We start from the raw sequence: 22,389 nt of genomic DNA on the forward strand, positions 1-22,389 counted from the left end.
GGGCGTTTTCGTATCAATTTTTGGGACCTTCAATCATACTTGGGGGGTTAGGATGCTCGTAATTTTTTTGTGGAGTCAATTTTTGTTAGATGAATTTCCTTTGCGTTGAAAAAGAAAATAGGCATAATTGAGAATTTCTAGAATTGGTCGTTGAATCGAATTAGCATCGGGCTTAAAGTTTGTATTTTTCACGTTTCCAAATTGAAATACGCTGAGAAAATTGTAATTTGCAATATTGCTAATCGACCTTATAAACCTTATTGTCAAGTTCATGAATAACATAAAGTGACATCATCACTTCTAAGACATCAATCCAAGATATTGTAACAGAAAGATGCAATTTTTGTCCTCGTTAAACATAAGTGGATAGTATTTTCCTTACAGCTTGCAAATGTTTTCAATTGTGAAATTTGGGATCGATTCAACTGGGATCGATGGTTATAATTACTTATTCAACTTCAATTTTACAATTTTTTTTTATTTTCGACAAAATAAAGCTTAAAATCATTGAAAAATTTTTTCATTTAGCTTTAAAGTAGCTTTCAAGTTTTCAAGTAGTCAAATTTGTTACAACAATTTGCCGAGAACCAAATTGAATGGTATAAGTTGTTTTTTTTGTATTGCCTGATTATCCAAGTAACCACTGCTTGGAAGGTGAATATTTCAAAGCTGTTGTTCAAACGGCAAAAAAATATAAAAAAACAGACATTATACTTGAAACATTGTTGCTAAGCCTGAAAGGGAGAGAGAGAGAGAGAGAGAGAGAGAGAGAGAGAGAGAGAGAGAGAGAGAGAGAGAGAGAGAGAGAGAGAGAGAGAGAGAGAGAGAGAGAGAGAAAAGTACGTGTGGACACGCTTTAGTTACGTGAGCAGATTTTTCAAGAGTGTCTTTTTCAGGCTAGTTTTGTCTTGCTCCTTTTCAACCAGTGTGCGTTATAGATTTTCAAGCTGTTTTGTAGACGTTCTGTTTTAGTTTTTGTTAGTATGCCTTTTATGATTTGGAACTTGTTTTTATTTTAGGCCAAAAATTTGAGTAAGAATCTTTTCTCTTTGATTCGTTTTGGCTAGTTCAATTAAGCAAACGTAGGAAAACTTGGGGATACATTTGTCTAATTTTACTGTTATCTTTTCCAATTTCATTTTACTGAAAGCTGCGATGCCGATAGCTGATCAGAGCCAATGTTGTACTTCACTTGGTTTTTTTTTCGTAGTCAATTTTTTTACGACCTTATGACGTCAGAGTCACGTCTAATCAGCTCTTTTTGATTATGCTCTAATGCTATTTTGACTGAACTGCGTGCGTGATGTCATTTTCTCTCGTTTTCAAGTGATTTTTTTTGCTCATTTGCGTGAAATGTTTTTAGGCCACGCGTGACTTACCTCTCTCAAAATGACTTTTACTCTCTCAAATTTGTTTCTTCTAATTTTAATCGATGAAGATAAAGTCAACCCAGTGTATGACACTCAAAGTGAAGGTTGTTTGAGTGCAGCTAGCGGAATGAACACGTCAATTATACATTTTTCTTGAAAAATTGACTTATTAATTTATTGATTTATTAAATTGATTTATTAAAATTTCTCTTCTTTGGTTTTATTTTGAGACTGCACGCCTACAAAGCTATGGCATTTTGTTTATTGCTATCTGTCAGCTATGTTTATCATGGTTAGCTTTTTTCCTCCTGTGTGAGAACACTGTTAGTTTCCTATTTTCTGTCGAGACGTGGTAATTGCGTTTTATGTATTCTTGTTTAGTTGTCAGGTGGTATGGGCAAATTTGTGGCCAAGTATGGTTGTTTAAAATTGTTTTGCATTAGAATGGAAAATATTATTTGAACAACATATGGCTTATGGCTTTCTCTATAATGATTTTTTTCTAGCACGGTAATTTAACCTTTTCTTATGTGCTTTCTAGCTCGTTTTCAAAGTCGATTCATACTCATTTCGAGGTCAGTTTTTTGTATAATTCCTCTAGAACGAAGTTTGAAGCAATTATTGTAACCGTGTTTGTCTCTCTTTATGCAAAATTTTTGCTGGACCGGTTTTGAGTTTTATTTATTTTATTTAGAACGCTCTTTTGATTTGACTTCTAAAGTGACTATTTCACGCTTGACTTCTTGATTTTTTGTGATTCTAATTGCTCTTATTGAAAAATTAACTCGATTGCTAAAACAAAAGGGATTGTAAGACTGGAAAGTGCAAGGCCTTGATAGCCGAGTTGTTAATGCTGGAGTCTGACTCGCCGGAGGTTTAAGTTGGAACCCCTCCCTAGTCGGATTTCGTTGCATCTATAAAAATTTATCCAGGCTACAGCTCTCTGAATAAAATTGACCCGCCTGTCATTCGAGAGCAATTTGCCCGACGCTAGTCGGTTTGAGATGAAATTTTTACTAACAATTGTCTGCTTGAATTAAAATATACTCCTGAAATAAAAATGAGTGCACTGAAGAAGAAGATTTAAAATAAGAAAATTAGTCAGTTTCTGTCAGCTTTCTCTTATTAACTGTGACCGTGTTCTCTCTATTCCTGCTAGTTTCTATAAGTATATACGGAATCATCAGGTTCTTTTGGTTTCAAAGAGCAGGAAATTATAGGGAGAGCAGCTATTGTATGCACTTTTTCGTATCTTTTTTATAAGGGATCCCTTGTCCGCTTTTAGTTTATGGAGACAAAAGTTTGTTTTTCATTGTTACTATGTTTTTCATTATCCGCATACGCAGGCCGTAGAAAATGAATTCTTTCATACATACGCAATTGCTGTCAAATCTTCTATGTCTGATTTAATGGAGAGATGCAATTAGCCTTCTGAAAAGCATTCCCTCTTTGTTTGTCACAGAAATACTTTTGAGCGATGTTTGAAGCAAAATTATGGTGTGCTAATAAAAGTCTCCAAAAGGCTCACAGAGTAGTATTCAAATCGAGAACTCATTTGCGTCGCTTTTACCTGACTGTTGCACATTTCGGTCGTAATTTTAGACTAATAATCGTTCGTGACTTGATGTCGAATGAGATAGCAGACTGTCATTTTAAACCATTGCAAGTCTTCTTGCTATCAACTTAGTTGCAGAAAGCTGAAGATTTTTTTTTACTCTCAGATCTAGGGATTACCAGCTTAATTTTATTCATTTTCATTCATTTTACCAGTTTAATTCACTCTAATTTGTACACAAGCACAATTTCAAATTCAGCTGACTGGCAAAAGCGACATTTGCTTAATTTATAAAGTTTATCAAAAGCAAATATAAATTGAATTAAAGTGTTTGATCCGGTGTTTTTCTAATGTTGCCAGAATGTCGTAAACGTTTGAGCAATCAGATTCATAACCAATCAAACAGTTGACTGATGGCTTTTTGTATTTACCTCATTTTATTTTTAGCTGCTGACTCTGTCTGTTTAAATTTCATTCTTTCAAATTTTTTGGTCAGATTAGCGTACTTGATTCAATAACTACTTAATAGCGCGTTGTTTTGATGAATTTTTGTCATATTCTATATACTCAAACGGATGATGACAGAACTAGTCAGTCAGATAGATAGGCGTTTCTGGAATTTAGACTTACTCCTTGAAGATGTTGCATGTCAACTGCAAATGTAAGTTATCTTGTCACTAAGTCCACTCGGCCAGCTTCATTGTTGTGATGTCATTTTTAAGCGTTACATTGTTGTTGATATTTGGTGATGTTTATATGGAGCTGTTGAGAGTTGTTATGAGTTATTTTCGAATGAGGTGGGTAAGATTTTCTTATTGCATTTTGCTATAAGTTAGCAAAAACGAATGCTTTTTTAACGAAATCGTTCTCGTAAGATGGTGATCCTAAGAGAAAAGATTATCTGTAGTAATTACCATTTTTCAATATTGCTGAGACTTAAGCGAAAATACAATTTTTGAACATGTTTTCTTTTCCTCCGAATAACAACGATTGGTGCAGTTTTAACTAACTCTGGGTACTCCAAGTTAAATTTTGGTAATTGTCCTCTCAAACGAAGTTAAGCAATTATATCAGGCATGTTCCTCTTTCTACGCCATTTTTTTTCTGACCATTTGACTTTTCGAGTGACTTTAAAACTCTCGGCTGCTTGATTTTTGCGCAATCGAAATTGCTCTCATTGAGTTTTAATCAGATTAACTCAATTGGCGGTAGTTTACCACTAGAAGTCAAACGAAAAGAGCGCCAAAATTGGTTTGCTTTTTTCATTTTAAATAGTAGTGGTCGCTAATAAGCTCAAATGCCATTTAAAGCCCCTCAGTCAGTGAGTCCTCAATTATAACACCTTTACTTGACCCGTGTCTTGATCGATTTTTAAACCTCCAGCCGGTCCTTTTGCAAGAATTCACGATCGCTTTGATTGGCTGGTTTGAATTATTTTGGGTTGACTTTTTTCACGCTTGATTTGTTTATTCTCGCGTTATCTAAATCATTCTCACTCATACTTGAGTAATGAAGGTTTCATGAAGTCAGACTTCAGTAAAGACCTGACTTCAGTCAGACTTCATTTTACTGTACTACTGTCATAAAGAACTGCGTCCTTTGAAAGCTTACTACTTGGTGTAGCTATGGGAGTTGTCTCATAAAAAAACGAAGAGTGAGCAGGCTTGCAATATTGATGCAAACAGAACAGCTACTGTCTTCAAAAGAGATACTGGTTCTAGAGCACTCTGTCGAAAATAACGAGAAAAATTTACGGCGAATAATAATTATTCTTAACTAATTGCTCCCAAACGAAGTTTGAAGCAATTAGATTAGTCCTCTAGCCTTTATGCGATTTTTCGCTTGACCGATTTTTTGACACTTTTCGTCCTCAAAAACGGGATAAACAGATAGCGCTAGGAGGGCATTAAGTTCTCTCAGAGCCTTACGGCTTACTAATCTCTAAGTATGTGATTAACCGAACCTGTTTACACATAAATTCATGGTGTGAAGGGTAGTTCTTAAAATAAAAAATTGATCCCTCTACATCATTCCATCCGTAATAACACGTTCGACCACCCAACCTAATTTTCAGTGATATCTAATGCTGTGCAATGGAATTTGTGTACAGCATTTTTTTGGTCTCTTTTGCCTCAGATTTTAGGTCATTTTTATAACAAGTTTTTGACTTAGCTAACTTAAGAAAATTCCTAATGAACTTTGCATTTTAAAAAGAAGTTTTCTAATTGAAAAACAATTTAGTGCATCTAAATGGTATGACAAGCTTAGGTACCCTAACTTTTGAGAAGCTTCGGTTTGGAATTTTCATCCAGAACATCTAACTTTAAAAGAGCTCTCCTTATGTTTTTCGTTTTGTGTGTATAACAACTACACTCCGAATCAAACCCTTAGAGTTATAGAAAACAACAGGTTGTCACTTTAGCTGCTCTTTTTCTTTGCTTTTTTAATATAGGTCGCGAAATTCTTCGTAGCTTCTTTTCCGGCAATCTACCGGCTCTATTCATTAGTTGATATTTATATCGTTATCTGTTTAAAAGAAGGCCAGTTTTAAATTGCTTTCGAACAAAGTTATTTGCGGTTATTGTTATGAGTATTTTTTTCTATCAATTTTTAATAGCCGCCGTCAGCTTCTCAACGGCTATTAATTAGACGCTCTCCTTCCTTAATACGCTTTATCTTTTGATCAAGTTTTTCATTTTACATAAGTCACGATTTTCACGTTTGACTTCTGACTTACTTCACTCACTGTTTCAACTGAATGGATTTTACGCAATTTCTTTCACTCATTGATTTATGCAATGTATTGAATAAGGTCAAAGTCAGAAGAGCAAAATCAAAACATATAAAGCCCGGTCATTAAGTCATAGTGCATTAAATCAACGTTCATTGAAACGATTACTAGCTGGCATTAGTATTATGCTTAATAGCGTTCAGTTTAGAAGATGAATTAAGAGAAATTTTAGAATCTAACCACTCTCAATAGGAACACGTTGACACTTAGAGAAATTCTGTCAATTTCTATCTCTTTGTCTTCTTCTGTTTCAATCCTTCTGGGAAATATACAAGTAGGTCCTGAAGTTGAGGGTCCATTTATAGTTTTGCTCCATGGAGCTGCAATTAGACCAAACTTATATAACTAATTCAACTTGAGTTACTGGGTAAAGTCATGTGCGAGGTAGGCCATGCGTGGAAAAATTGAATTTTTCGCGTTTAGGTTAAACGCTACAACAATCAAATATAGCCGGCAAATTGCCGGAAAATAGCTGCCGTTGATCCGAGTAGCTATTTTCCGAGCAGCTGCCGTTGTATGTCAAGCGGATCAACGGCAGCTATTTTCCGGCAATTTGCCGGCTATATTTGATTATTGTTGTAGTGTTTAACCTAAAGGCAAAAAATTCATTTTTTCCACGCATGGCCTACCTCGCACATGACTTTACCCAGTAACTCAAGTTGAATTAGTTGTATAAGTTTGGTCTAATTGCAGCTCCGTGGAGCACAATTATAAATGGACCCTCAACTGCAGGACCTACTTGTATATTTCCCAAGAAATATTTTCGGGGCCTAGTTGTGTTTCCGAAGAATTGTTTGTTTCTAGGTTCAAGCTGAAAAGTTTCAAATTGAAGGTTAGTTAACGATTTTAGATATAACAAACATTTCATTCGTTTTACGGGGTCCGGCGGCAGTTTTTTGTCGTTTGTGCATGCGTTTTACCTAAAAGCCGATAAAGTCATTTTTAAAACTGTCTAATATAATGACTTTTATACTCATTAAAATTTTTAATTGAAGGTACAAGGTTGACGGTTGAAGGATCAGAGCTGTAATGGTTATTTTCGGTGTCAAATTATAATAGTTTTCTATGCGCCACGTTTCATATTTTTTTATATGGCACGTTACTATGTTTAATTGCTCTTGAACGTAGTTCATAGCAATTATCGTAAACGTGTCTTTTATGCAAAATTTTCGCTTGACGGTTTTGACTTTTCGAGTGACTTTTACGCCCTTGACTTTTTGCATTTCGCGTGATCTAAAATTCTCTCTCAATCACAATTTCAAGCAGCTGAACTCAATTGGTGGCAATTTAATACTTAAAGTCAAATGAAAAGTGCGCCGAAACTGGTGTCATTTTTTACTTTAAATCTTAATAGTGGTATATGTTAACCTCTAATGTGGTTATTTGAAGCCCACTATAGAACTTCTTAGTCCCATTCAGGCTCCCCCCCCCCCAATGAAGCAGGCTGCAATTGATTAGAGCTCCCACTAGTCGTTCAAGAGCAATTCTTCCGACGTTTAGTCGGTTATGTTTTAGTACAGCAAATGCGCCTGGGGGCATTAAAAGTCGTATGCTCAATAAGCTGGGAGTTTGTGTTGGCAAAATAGAATGTATCCAATTTTTTGCTCGACCTTTTCTTTGCTTTCTTAGCTAGATTTCTTTTGCTAGCTTGAGCAATTGAGGTGACTTTCTGTCTTCAAAAACGCGATACTGGTGAAGCCTGAGAGTGATAAGAGTATGAGCAGCTCTCTTAGAGCTTTGATAGGCTCTAAATGTACGTTTCATCGAGGCTGCTGAGGAACTCTTGAGGGGGAGATATTCGTTTCACAAAGTTCATCTGTAGACTGCCCGCTCCTAGCCCCCCGTTTTACCAACACCCCTTCTTTTACACTTTTACACCGCCTTTTGTTCGAGAACAAGTCGTCCGACGGTATTCTTTATGTTTTAAGTGAGGCAAGGGTGCGGATTTTCCAGCTAGATAAATTTTCATTATCTAGATTGAGATGGAAATAATGTCTTAGATCCTGTTCTCGTGTAAAATCAACTTGGATCAATGCATTATGACTAATTGCAACATTTTGTCCTTTCGATTGTTTTTCTATGAATATTTCTCTAAGGGCAAAATGCTCACTTTTACAGAACTACATCTGAAGAGCTTTTTACTTATTTCTTAAAGCGTTTCTAACAGTTTTCCAAATATACACTTAGATACCTTAAGTTCATTATTGGACGGAAAAAAGCGCAACATTACTTGGCAAATAGCCTTTCACCCAGCCAATCGTTTGGCACTATTTTCCGCGGGAAATATCTTTCATTCAGCCGAATTATTATTTGGCGAGTTTTCTTCAATTGCTTTAGACCTATTTTATATACCAAAATCTCAAAGAGCAATGATATACGTAATTGATAATCTGCTTATTGTTGTTTTAATAAGCAACTATTAATCACGGGGACTCTTTAAATTAGATTTTTAATTGCTCTCGAATGAGAAACAGTTATTGTAAACATGTCTTTTTTACGCTATGCAAATTTTTTGTTTAAGCGTTTTGCGTTTCTAGAATAATGTTTGACTTCTCAAGTGACTTTTTCACGCACTTCTTGATTGTTGAGTGATTTCAATTGCTCTCACTCCGAGATAAAGTTTGTTGTTCAAACGAAACCGATTGATAGAGACTCGATTACTTGTCCCTAATAGCCGAGTGGTGCATGCCTCCGATGAGGTGATGGAATCGGATTCAGCAGGTCGGGATTCTAATCCTACTGTCAGTGGATGTTTTTAGACCCGTAAAGAAAAATTTATCGAGGCTACAGCCCCTGAATGAATTACATTACGTCACCTGTCAATTTTTCCGACGTTAGTGGTTTATGTTTTTGTTTCTGTCAATTTGCTACGCTGTTGAACCGCATTGCGGAAAATAGTGACTCGTGCGAGTATATGTACTCGCTAAAGACAGCTATGCGGAATAATGAACCGTGTTTTTTTCAATGAACCAATCATTTCAGAAGAAACTCAATTGCAATTCGCACATAATTTTTATTGATCTGACACGTCTTTCATTTGTCATTTTGGCGTGTTGTTGAAGCGCATCGCTGTAAATTGTGGCCCGCGAGATTTTATTTACTCACTAAGCCATTTGCCGAAAAATTAACCGTGTTTTGTCAAAAATGAAACGAATCAATAACTTCAAATGAAACTCAATGGCAAATCGCTCAGGGTTTATAATTTGATTTTTTTTCAGTGAAGTTTTGACTTTTTACTTTGAATGCCATACGAGCATTTGTAAATCAAAAACTATGCGCACAACTATACGCCCACATTAATCATTGCGAAAGAGGTTTTCAAAACTGTTAAGGTACATCAGTAAGGCGCTGACAGTGCCTATTACGTAGCCTCTTCGATATATTCTGTTATCTAGGTTTGTACTCATTGATTTGTTTTGTAATCTCATTTAATCTAATTTTATCTTCTGGTTTTCAGATCAGGATATGCCAAAGATTTAGAATAGCATATGATCTTTTTTTCTGCAAAGCTTAACGTGTAATGACATTTTTTCATTCTATTTTTCTACAGTGTAGACTTATTCGTTACACTTAATTAATTCAGTTTCATAATTTAGTTTCATAATTCAGTTTATGCTATTGTAATTAATTGCTCAGTAGCTATTTTTTTGTTTAAATCGGGCTTTCCATTTGAGATGAGATAATTGTAAACGGTGTCTTTTGTTGGCTATTTTTAAGGTTTTCGCCTGTTCTGTAAATTTAAAATCTCGTTAACGTGCGTTCGCACATGATGTTCCAACCCGCACATGGTACTGATCTACATTTTTGACCTAATTGTCAATCAAACGAAGAGATAACAAAAACAGAAGTTTGCGTTTAAAAAAACCGTTACGCAACCTAACTACTAATTGAATTACATAACGCCATGCCTCATTACAGCGCTAACGAGATCTTCCATTAAAAAGACTACGAGAAAAAACAAACAAAATATGCAAAAACATAAAAAATCACGGCAAAAACACTATCTAAATTTAAAAGCACCTAGTAACAACGTCAAGATGCAATCGGATAAAACTTTACTACAAAAATTCAAAAATATACAAATACTGTGCAAAAACACAAAACTATTGAAGACATTAAAATCATTAGTTTTTATCTGAATACTATGTATTTTTAATTCAATTTTTATTTATACTATTGCAGCTAAAATTATACTGAAAGAATAAATAAGTTCATTTGGGCCACATTTGAAGATCATTATTGGATCTGTTATTACGCGAATGTGCTAAAAGATTAGAAAAAGAAACACAAATACACCACTCACAAAATTATTTTTATTAAAACGCATATTGTCCCACAAAGAAAAAATCAGTTACAACGTAATATCAGGCGACATGTTAATTTTTGAAATACAAGGAATTGGATGGGAGCTCTCAATGATGAGAAAAAGTTACAAGTTGACGAAAAGAACAACAAAAACTGAAAAGTTTGAAAAATCTTTGAAAATGTTATTATCATAAAATTTACGTTTATTTGCTATAAAGTGACTGCTTCGGGTAATATCGTTCATTCAATCCTCAATTACAAATGTATGAGACTGGTCAGTATTTTACAATAAAAAAACAGGCAAAAAGAGCAGATTCAAAAAGATTGAGCGAGAAAAGTGTCCATTGGAAAAACTTATTTTTCTGTAAGAACTTTTCTATTTTCAATTAAATGTTTAACATCAATGGCCTTCTTTTTTTAAACAAAATCACTTCAAAAATTCATCAAATTTGAACAAACACATTAAAACAACGAAATTTTTGAGAACACCCGTAGTATCAACGCCATTAAATTCAATAGCTGTCAACGGAAGCCATTAAAAACGCTAAGTTATTGCTCGATGGGACGACAGGGATTTTTATAATTCATTTTTCATCAATAAGACATTGCATTAAATCATTGACTATGCAAGCAACAACAAATAAAGGCAAAAACCAAAAATTGACTAGAAAAGTACGAGAAGAAAGTATCGATGCCATTTAAACCATAAGCTTTTATGTGAAGACCTTATCTATGATCCATTGAACGTCTTCTCTAAGAAAAAGAGAGCTATCAATATTAGGATCATGTGCCAAGGTTTCAACAGGAACCAAAAATACGGAAATATCCAAAAAATTTTATTTTTTTGAAATCTTGTGGCATCGAAGTTATAAAACCAAAATTTAGAAGATAAAACCGCTAACCAGATTATTTTTGGTTGCAGTGGAAAGGAAAGGGTCCTTTCATTACTGAGACTTACTTACAGTTCTCAAAATAAGTTAAAGATGGGTTAATGTTAAAAAAAAATTTTTTTAGTCTTAGCAGCAATTAAATTCAATAGCTTTCAACGGAAGTCAATAAATGCGCTAAGTTATACCTCAATGGGAAAACTATGATCTCTGTCATTCATAGGTATTCAAAAAGCCATCACAAAAAGTCTTATGACTATGAAAACAACAACAACAAATACAAGCAAAAACCAAACACTCAGTAGAAAAGTGCGAGAAGAAAGTGTCGAAGCCATTTAAACCATAAGCATTTCTCTGAAAACTATCTATGATCCAATGAACGTCTTTTCTTAGCCAGTGGGAATTATAAATTTTAAGGTAATTTGATAAAATTTAAAAGGAACCAAAATACAAAAAAAAGATCCAAAATTTTTTTTTTTAAAAATTACGAAAACTAGTGTCATCGAAGTCAAAATCAACCGCGCTTATCCGAATTTTTTGGTTGCAGTGAAAAAGAAAAGGATTCTCTCATTACTAAGACTGACTTAGAGCTCACGAAAATAAGTTTAATTTCGGTTAATGTTCTAGAAAGTTTTCGAAAAATTATATTTGTCTTAACAGCCATTAGCTGTCTACTCAAAGCACTGGATAGGTTCACCCAATGCTCATTACAAAACCTATTGCACTTTTTGTAATCAATTCTATGCCATTAATGACGCCAAAAACTTTTTAAAACCTAGAAAAGAAAATCAAAGTTTCATTTAAACTTACGAAAACTCAGGAGTCGAAGCAAAAAAAAAACATAAGCGATTCCTTGAAAACAAATTTTTTGTTCATGGGAATTTATTTGACTGTAAATGAGGTTTGTCATTAACGAAACATTGACATAAAAAGTGACTCGTCTCTAGGTGACTTAAAAAACTTAAAAAAACGTATGAACAATTTTCTAATAAAACAGCTCTCAAATAGAATTCTAATTTTTTTTATAGTTAACTTCCCTATGAGACAGGAATTAGTCTTTTTATAGCCTTTCGTCTATTAGGAACACAAAATTGTATCATTTTGTGACGTGAAATGTAATTTTGAATTATTTTTAATAGAAAAGATCTTAATTTGAAAAATTACACTAAAAGTGAACAAAATCATGCTAAATATCCCGTGTTCACACAAAACTTCAATCCTCGATAACTCCTCGAAAAAAAACAAAATTAAAAAAAATCTTTTTAAATCCTAACTCTACGCTGGGCGGGCTTGCTAATGATACCACTCACATTTCTCTACGATGAAGGTATCGATGGGCCAAAATTGTCTGAACAAAAAAACCCATTTGAGTATATAGTTCCTCCCCCCACAAGTGGGATCGGAACAATTAATGTTGAATGAATTGGTTGTTTAGGGATGGGAGTGTCGGGTCCTCTCTACTGGACCAGTTCAGGGGCAACTACTTTGACGAGAGGAAGACTGAGTTGCAATGGGGTAACTCCAAGACAGTTGTCGGAGAAAGCCAATATTTCGACATTCTGGTAAGGCATTTAAATTGTAATCAATCTCTTTGCAATGTCAATTGTGCGCTCGCAGCATTTACATTTAACTGATACTGTCAATTGTGTACTTTTATACAAATTTTGGCAATCCATGGCGATTTTATTGTTCTGTTATTTTTGACGGTTGTTGAATTAGTTCTGCTTCGCTGTTTCAGCGCTGTCCGCTTCTGAACAGAATTACTCTTTTTGAGAAACAATTAGCACCGAACGCATTATTAAGAGAAGTGCGACGATTATTTTCAGCCACCACAAAATATCTTTGAAAAGATAATAATCATGTTACCAGGACACCTACAGCCTACAGATACTTCGAATTATAGATACCTCTTTGTATATAAGCTTGCGCGTACTACAAGAGGGTGTTGTCCAGTAGATGTATAATCATGTCAAATACCAACCATGATTTTTGGACATGCCAAACAATTACGTATGACTATTAAAATTTTGCCATGAATACTTACGCTTCTAAACAGATTAACAATAATATTTTGACAAAATCAAAATTCTGTTCTGGGCGCAAAATATTTCAGAAGTAGGAAATTGAGAATTGAATTTGGAAGCAACTAACTTCGAACGACTTATACTCAAGCGATTGGTGTGAGCTCTCTTTGGTTTCGGTAGTTTACGCAATTGGAGTCCAAAGAGAAAGTTCAGCATTACCAATCTCATAAATTAAATTTGACCAGTCATAAAAATTATTTTTTCGACCTTCTGCGTGAAATCCCCTGGAATTATCTGGGCTAATTTTATCTGTGGCTCATTTGCTCAGCAAAACACTCGAAAACCAACACAATTAAAATGGAGAAACGAAAAGTAATGTACAGGCGGGATAAACCTATAATGTCCAGCTTTTACTACTGGTATTTGAACTTTATTCTAATTAGTCTTAGTTACCAGGTTTAATGATTATTGCTATTGATAATAATCCCTTTATCCTCTCCTTAGGCGTGTGCAAAACAGCAAAACAGATCGAGGCAGCACGCATTTTTGTCAGATTCTTAAAAGAGAAAACTATGATTTTTTTCTGTTGTTTCAATCCCATTCGGGGTTACAGGAATCAAGGAACCAAGGCGCTATTCTCGGACAATTTGCCTGTTATTAATAGCCGCACAGTGATAGCTGGAGGTATTATTGGAATTCTTCTGGTTATTTTAAGTTCGTTGTCAAGATTTCTGTTACTACCATATGCGTTACAATCCCGTCAAATCTACTTTTGTTCCTTCGTTCATGTAATTTCAACTGAATTGTGTGTGACGTCATTTGCCACTCTTATTGCTGCGAGGTTTTGTTCTTTCGCGTGATTAAGATTTTGGTCATGCGTGACTTACGTCACTCTGAAAAATGACTTCCTGACTCTGAGCCTGATTTTCCTTTTCTTTGATTCAAAGAGATAAGGTCAATTGAGTGCGTGGCACTCACTTGACCTTATCAATTGAAAGCTATTTGAGAACAGCTGATAATGCAGCAATCTACGAATTTATGCTTGTTTCCATCCCAATCGGGGTCACGAGAATAAATGGCGCTATTTGCCGACAATCTGCCTTGTATTAATAGCCGCACAGCGATAGCTGGGGATTTGATTTTTTTATTTCGTCGTCAATATTTTTGTTGCTACCATATGACGTCACAATCACTTCAAATCAGCTTTTGTTTATTCGTTCATGTAATTTCAACTGGGTTGCGTGCGTCACGTTACTCACGCGTTACTTAACCTCACTCTCAAAAATGACTTCCTGACTCTGGATCTTTTTCTTTGATTCGAAGAGATGGAGTCAAGTGAGTCCGTGTCAATTTAATTGAAGGTTAATTGAGAGCAGCTGCTAAGAGCAGCAGCAATAACTTAATCAGATTCTTGATCAAAATAGAACACCTCAGCATTAAAAAAAATCTTTTTGGTCTGTTTCTCTAAATCTGTTTTGAGGCTGCAGATCTGCGAAGCCAATGCGGCTATTCTCTGGCAATTTGACAGCTGTATTATTTTTAAAAATTCTATCTAAGGGTTTCATGGAAATAGTTAACCACATTGTCTGAAAAACGCAGATCTTATTAAAAAAAGGCAATGAATCAGGGAAGCAAATAAACTATAAAGTTGCTATTATGGAATCCAAAACAAATTTATCTGTCTGTTTGCAGAATTGTATCATCTGAAGCGTTTTCATTAGTTTTCTGAAACCAAGTTTTGGAGGCCATCATGAAACCAACTTTGCCTGCTGTCAATAATTTAACCTGCACTTTTCTGATCTACTGTTTCAGAATCTACAAATTATTATTTGCTCTCAAACGAAATTTGTAGCAATTATATTAGTCCTGTTGGTCTTTTTATAGGATTTGTCGCTTGACCAATTTTCGTCTGACTCGTTTGACTTTTCGTCCTCAAAAACGGGATAAACAGGAAGTGACCAGTGGGAATTAAGTTATTAGGAGCCTTTCAGCTCTCTAGTTTCCAAGTATGCGATTCGCAGAAATTGGAGACATACTTATTGTGTGAAAGGCGGTTCTTAAAGGCTGTCCCCGAGCCAACCGCCCCTCGTGCACCCCCCCCCCCCCTGCTGCGCTCGCCCCTTCAATTAAGCTAAAGCTAGCCTCACTAAACCGTCCGTGGCTAGCTTCTGACGAATCAAACCGGTCGTTTGAGAGCAATTCGCCCGACGTTAGTCGGTTATGTTTGAGTTTTTCACACTAAACTTGATATATAAATACGTGATACTATGTGAATCCGTTTTATAATATATTAGCCTACCCAGAAACTAATTTTCAAGTACATTTGAAGTATGTTGAAATATATTTTAATAGCTGGAAGGCATGAAAAGTGAAAAATAATTAAAGAGTTTAAACGTCAGCATCTCGTCGAGAATTTAAAAAAATTCAAATTGTCTGTTTAGCGATCAATTCAGTTTCGTAGGAGCTTTTCACTGTTTTTACTTTTGTTTCTCTCCGCAATTATCAAGCGGCCAAAACTAGTTTAACAAAAAACTTGGCCTGCTATTAGGTTCTTGGCTGCCATTTAATTAGGTGTCGGAACAATTAATTATAAGGCACCCGAATGTTGTGAGCATATTTGACTAAAGGTGGACTGAAAGAACTCGAGGTAACAACGGACAAAATTATTAAAATATGTTGGTTACATTTTTTGGTTTCCTTGGAAAAAGTTAAATTGGTTTGTTTCAGCTTTTCAAAGGCAGTAGGAAGCCGTACAATTTACAGCTTGACAGGGCAGAACTGATTGTGGAAGAGGAAGCATTAGTTCACACAGACGAACGTGGAAACACCTTCACTGACCCCCTCTCTACCACAACATCATACGAGACCTCACGAGACGCAAACGAGAATCGAGATGTTCTCAAATCGTCTGGAGTTTCGATTAATATTTTGATCGAGTTCCAAGATACAGGTAACAGGATACATTTCAATCATTTCATTATAGGTACCTAAAATCAAAACTGGAACCATAACTAAAAGCTATCTATTCAAAGGGGGGGTTAAAGATCTAAGTTGTGTTAGTTTGCTTCCGAGGTTTAGAGGCCTCGACTAGGAAAAGACCTTGCTAGACCCAAACAAATTGTTAAAAACCACGAGCGAGCCATGAAAAGACTCTAGCTAGATTTTAAGTAGCTTGATGCTGGCCTGTGTATTTGTAGTCAATATTTACCCCCTACTAGACGTTTAAAAAGTCTTTCATAAGTCGAGGTCTAGATTGGGGTTACAATTGGCGGTGAGATATAAAGCAACGAAGAAATGTGCAGCTGCTGCTCCATATCGCTGTTGCGATCCTTGTTTGAATTAACTCGATTACCTGTGAAGTCTCTCCTAAACAGATCAATTAAAAGAAAGCCTATTGGTCAGTATAAGTTCTGAGAGTAGTAAAAAAACAAATGGTCATCATGCGAAGTAGAGACATTTAAAAGTTAGCTAACTCAAAAGAATTTGGAGAAGAAAGACACTTTTAACTGATAATTGAATTAAATAATGGATCCTAAAATATAATTTTCTTGTACGTAGCAATTGCGTGAGATCAAGGAAAGCATAAGAAGAATGTTGAAAGAACATATAAAATTATTATACAAAATATGTTGAATTTAGTATACTTGGCTTTTCTTACTAGAATAATCACGAGTAAAGCCAGGATTTCGCTTTTGAGCTACTTTTTTTCTATTGTACATTTCTATACCTAATGTATGTTGACAGGAGAACACGTGATGTATGTGGAGGAGATATCACCGGAAGGTCTTCTGAATGCAGTGAGGTATTCGTTCAGGCCCAGGAGGGCAGGCTCATACGCAGTTACAGTTGTTGTCAATCAACACATGATCGATGGCAGACCATACACAATAGCTGTGCTACCAGGTTAATACTATAACATCCGTTGCTGTGATGAAAGATGGCAATTTTTCAAGTATTAAGATTTTTCAATTTCACGTTTTGTTATTAATAGCCGCAAAGCGATGCTGAGGCTATCATTGACCTTCTCTTGGTTTTTTAACATTCGAAGAGCATTGGTTTTCTTACGGTTTTTTTTCACCGGAAGTATTATTTGTCCAGGCGACGTTTTGACCTAATAGTGAAAGTGAGTAAAATTGCCGTGTGAACTAACTTTATCTGAGCGAGAGAATTTTTTTGTTCCTGCGCTGCGTTGAGTGAATGACTTTTTGACTTTGAAAAGAGTTTTTGAGAGATTAGCGCATATAGATGACAACAGCTTTTAACCGTGTTTTCGTCCATTTGGCCCCAATTTTCTCTATTTTAACTTGATTTTTTGTAGAAGTAAATTTTGATCGATGCTGAATGAATGTGCAACCATCTGAAATCGATACCACAATGTTTCTGAGGGCCATATTTCTCAATTTTTTTTTGTCAATTTCTGGCAATTTTGTCAAATTTCTTTCTCAGTAATTTCTTCATTTTCGGCTCTTTTTTCAGACTTTTTTTAACAGAATTAGAAAATTTGTCAACTTCTTTTGATAATTCCTGAATTGGATGGCTCTTTTTGATTTGAGGTGTTTTTGTTTTATAAAACTGTACACATACTAATCCGATTTTGGACATACTAATCCGACACATGCTAATCCAAAGTTTTTTGTTTGTATTTTGAGTTCGTTTACCATAAAAAATTATTTTGGCGCACCATCGGTGTGTCTGGTTTCGTTTTCTTGCTAATTGAATTGTTTTTGGCGATAAATCTTTTATTTTTAGTGAAAATTTTTACCATATATTGAACTTTTTTTTTGCAAAATATTTTACTGTTTCGCAATTGAGCTGTTTTCACTTCTTACTGAGACAGGTAGCTGGCTATGTAATGTTCGTAAACCTCGATTGCTTTATAACAAAAAATTCATGTTTTTTACCTCAATTTTTTATAATTTTGTTTTTTAATTAGTTTCAATTTAGGTTTCTGATTTTTTAGAAATTGCGAATGTTTTCTTATCTTTTTTCTCAATTTATGTATTCCCCAAATTCTAGCTAGTTTCTTTCTAAAATTCTTCTAACACCTGTAGTTTAATTCGCCCTGCCTTTTTTAAATTCAAAAATTTTGGATTTGAACAAATTTTGTTTCTTTTTCCTTTGATTTTTTAAAATTTCTTTGCTTGCAATTGATTTTAATTAACGTATGGCACTGAGGTTTTGCTGGCTTCACTTCAACCCAATTTTGAGCAGCATTCCTTTTCCGTGATTATTGTTAGGGCCTGGCTGTGTTAACTTACGAATTTTTGTGTTTGAATATTGTTCTGTCTCTTAATGTTTTTCATGACTAATTTCGATTTGATTAGTTTTTTTTGGTCATTGTTTGGTTTTATCGCGTTCATTGTGACTTCAGGCGACAACTAATAATTATCGTTAAAGCGGCAAAGTTTATTTAGGTACTAATTGATTACTTTTTATATTGTAAAATTGTGTTTCGATTGAGATAACTTTCGGAAATTGATAAATTTTATAACATTTCTTGGCCATTTCTTGCACTATTCAAATTTTTCTTCCAAAATAATGTTTTGGGAGCCTAAAATGGATTGAATTTTGCTGCTTGCGTACTTCAATGTTTCCAATTGCGTAAAAATGATTTGGCGTGTTTTATATAGGAGTAATTTAATTTTTTAGTTCAGTTGGTTTTGTGGGCTATCTTCTTTTTTTGACTAATTTTTTTTTGTTTTTAGTAGTCACTTATATTAGGAACCAGTTGTTTTGATCGTTAATTTTTTCACGAAGACGAATCTTCGAGTCGTTTCCGGAATTCTTTTGGCCATATTTTTCGTCAAGATTTTTGTTACGACCATATGACGTCACAATCACTTCAAATCTGCTTTTTGTTCAATCGGTCATGCAATTTCAACTGAACTGCGTGCGTGACGTCATTTTCAACTCTTAGTGGAGCGGTTTTTTCATTCGTTTAATTAAGTTTTTGATCACACGTGACTTACTCACTCTCAAAAATGACTTCCTCACTCTCAATTTTTTTAATACTTTTTTATTGAGACTGCAGATCTACAAAGCTATCGCGGCTATTTTCTGGCAATCTGCTAGCTAAGATTAATTTGCCCCAACAGAGTTAGAAAGCTATGTTGATTCCGTTGTTGGCCTGTTTTTACACGGCTGTTCGTCTGAAACCTTGTCCGTCAGATTTTATAAGTGACTTTTTGCATATGAAGGTCTGCATTCTCCGTGATATATAAATATGGAACAGCTGAACTCAATTGGCTGCAGTTTGAAACTACCGGATGTTAAATTGTAACTGAGTGATATTTTTTATACCCATTTCTCTATGCTCTCTTTGTGACCAAAATTTATATTATTTTTCGATTAGTTTTTCATATTTAAAAACCCATTTGAATGGAAAATTTTGTATCTGCTGTGCTGTTGGTCATTGCGGAATCGTACCGAAGAAATACCATTAACTTAGAATTTGTTGACTGTTTTCAATGGCTGTGATGGCGATGGTTTAGCGGGGTTGGATTTTTGTATGTATCTTTTCTTCACAATATTTGCTGTGACCCTGTGTTCATACTTCCTATACCCTCAAAACATTATTTTGTTCATTCATTTGAAACTTTAGCGAGCATTTTTTAAAAATATTCTCTCTCATTTTATGGAGCGAGATCTGTTCTCTATTTGTCGGATTTTTAAAAACTTTTGCTTGCTTAGCTTGAATGGCTCTAGGTCTATCACAGACATCATATTTATTAAAAGTGACTTTGGGCAAGTTCTTAATATCACTTGCGCCTGTGATATTTTACTTGATCTATTTTACTTCGGAATTCAAATGAGTGAGCAATTTTATTGATAATTTTCAGCTCATTTGTAAACAGCCATTTTCCGGCTATCTGCGGGCCATGTTAGTGTAAATGCAAGATCAGTCGAGAACATTGATATGATCGAAGAAAATGATAATATAGAAAGTGAATCCATTATAGCTTTTCCTTCAGTAATGGGCTGCAAATTTTTTTTATAATTCATTGCAATTGCCATTGAGAGATGTTGAAAATAGTTAAATGAAAGCTGTTGGTCTTCAATTGTTCTTCTCATTTTTAGCCTTAATTTCCAAAATTTTGAACTATTTAATTTCCAAGACAAGTCCATGCTTAACTTTTGACAGATGTTGTGAGTGCGGCAAACGTTCGTAGAACTGATGACTGTTCGGTGGTGGTGGCAGATGCGAATAGCGAGAGGGATTTGGAGTTCGAAGTGGAGATGAGAGACAAGTTTGACAATGTCTGCTCCAACTATGAGCCAGTCCCCATGCAGACAGACGTCGAGTTCTCCATCGCCATGATCCAAGTATGTGAGTGTTCTATTTAATCATATTAACTATGGGGTTGAGTCAACATGAAGGAATTTAAGGTCGAACAAGAATTGTCTTTGGAAATTTTTGAAGTAGGAAAACCTTCTCGACAAAGTAATAACGTCTCTCAGACATATACCATGGGTTTTTTTTTCATTGCTAATATCTCATATAGTTCCTGCTCATTGCTGTCAGATAACGTTGAAATGGGACTTTGGAAGTCTCTGAAACTATCAAAGGGTTTTCCGACATCACAGTTGTGAGAAATGTACCTTTTCCCTCTTGAACACAATTTTGTTCCCGTTACAAAGTGTCAACAAACTAATGCTGGTTTTTGCGTTGATTTTGTTTTGTAGAGCCTGATAAGAGCTGAGATTTTGCATTACAATTTTAATATACCATTATAAGGTTGTAAATATAACCATTATAAAGTAGTAAATATTAAAATTATAAAGATTTATAATCTACCAGGGGATTGGAACAGTTCCTATAACCTAGCTGCAACAGTAATTTTGCTCGTGCCATGGAGCGCGTATTGATGGTTAACAATGCCCAATGTTCTAGACTGACAATCAGCATGAAGGCTTCCCAGAAGAGTTCACGCCTGTGTTCTACATATCCAAGAGCTACAAGCCAGGCTGCTGTTTGGTGAACTTAGTGATGCAACAGGCCGGATGTTTCACTGCCACCGTTTCATTCCAACAACAGATCATTCACAATGGAGTCTTCGAAATCATATTCCTCACAGGTAATACTGCACTTACTGAGAGCTCAGTTGTGAATACCATTGCATTACAAAATAATAGACTAATATATAGTATTCCTAAAAGTTTTCGCTGATTTAAAATATTGATTTGATGTGTGTCTGGTTTAGTCCAATTCCTCCTGTAAATGGTGTTCAACAATTTACATGTAACCACATTAAAGGATTCGCAAAATTAACGGTTGGGGCAAGCGTGGCAACAAATAGTTAAAGGCAGAACAAATAACTGTTCATAGATCAATTTTTTATCACTGGCTATCAAGCTGCGGTCTTTTTTCTTCACCGGTGCAAGGTGATTGTTGTAGTAGTTTATAAAGCAAAGAACTTGTGGTTCCATTGACGATTTTGAATCTGTTTCTCACAGTTGTGCTTACCCCGAAATAAGTCAGCTGTAATTATCGTTGAAACAATTTTAAGAGATGGGAAACCAATATTTCAATGATTCACGTGAAGAGATTGAGTATTTTGTACCCGTGGTTTCAGAAACGGAGAAAAGCAAAGTAGATACAATAACAGACTCATCAAGAAGTGCCTACACTTACTTCAAATCAACTCTTTTACCAGCCAACTTTTCTTTACCAACTACTCTGACATCGTCTGGTGAACAGACATCATCTTCACATGTCACCCCGAAGTCACCCAAGACCTCCGAGGTCTACTGCTACTTCTCAGGGAGACACTTAGTTGTGGCCAAATGGCAGATGCTTATATTCAGAAGGGTCATTGCGTCATTCAGATTAACCCCTTCCACTAAGGTGCGTAATATTCTGAATAAATAAGGATCAAGATTTTGAACAAGTTTCCAATGTGTCTACAAACAGCGATTTGTTACCTACCATTCTCATGAACGTGATGAGGAATTTTCATGAGGAATGGTTTTGGAAATTTTTTTCCGTGGGAGGGGGAGGGGTGTTTGGAAACAGTTCCTATTAGGTTATCAGTCGTTTTCAGCAGTGTCTATTTGTTCCAGATGCAGTTTCTGTACCAGCCAACCTCAGATTCAGACCCCCGTTCCCTGTCTGACTTTGCCAATCATCGCAGTACTTCGTCCAACAAGTCATTCATCCAGATAGATGATGGCATTCAGATGCCTGTGCGCATGTTTTGCCAAGATAGAAATGTACTCGCCGCCTCTTTCGTTAGAAAGATGCTCAAAAATATTGGTGAGCTTGCATAAAGTTCGAACAATGGGTTCCTATTATTGTTTGTGGCCTTCGTTTGACAATTAAATGCTCCCTGGTGAAAGCGTGTTAAAAATTAAGTATGAGCTGAAATTTTCAAAATAATTCAGACTCAAATAATTTTCATTGCTGATGAATTATATACATAAAGTCTCTAAATATCAATAGGTCTGATAACGTGCATGA

General features: G+C 35.2%; 1 protein-coding gene across 4 annotated transcripts in view; it reads left to right on the plus strand.

Annotated features, from left to right (window-relative positions):
- LOC142342684 (apoptosis-resistant E3 ubiquitin protein ligase 1-like) overlaps positions 1 to 22,389 on the plus strand; it is a 330,839-nt gene that overhangs the window by 287,679 nt on the left and 20,771 nt on the right. For 2 of the 4 annotated variants that reach the window (XM_075394172.1, XM_075394171.1), the window contains 7 exons: positions 12,344 to 12,470; positions 15,660 to 15,882; positions 16,677 to 16,835; positions 20,074 to 20,255; positions 20,824 to 21,007; positions 21,506 to 21,777; positions 21,993 to 22,185. In XM_075394172.1, coding sequence (XP_075250287.1) covers positions 12,344 to 12,470; positions 15,660 to 15,882; positions 16,677 to 16,835; positions 20,074 to 20,255; positions 20,824 to 21,007; positions 21,506 to 21,777; positions 21,993 to 22,185 — 1,340 coding nt within the window. The other 2 variants (XM_075394174.1, XM_075394173.1) reach the window with 2 other exon arrangements.

Source organism: Convolutriloba macropyga, chromosome 7 (genome assembly GCF_964194025.1).
Source record: "Convolutriloba macropyga chromosome 7, txConMacr16.3, whole genome shotgun sequence".
Lineage (NCBI taxonomy): Eukaryota > Metazoa > Xenacoelomorpha > Acoela > Convolutidae > Convolutriloba > Convolutriloba macropyga.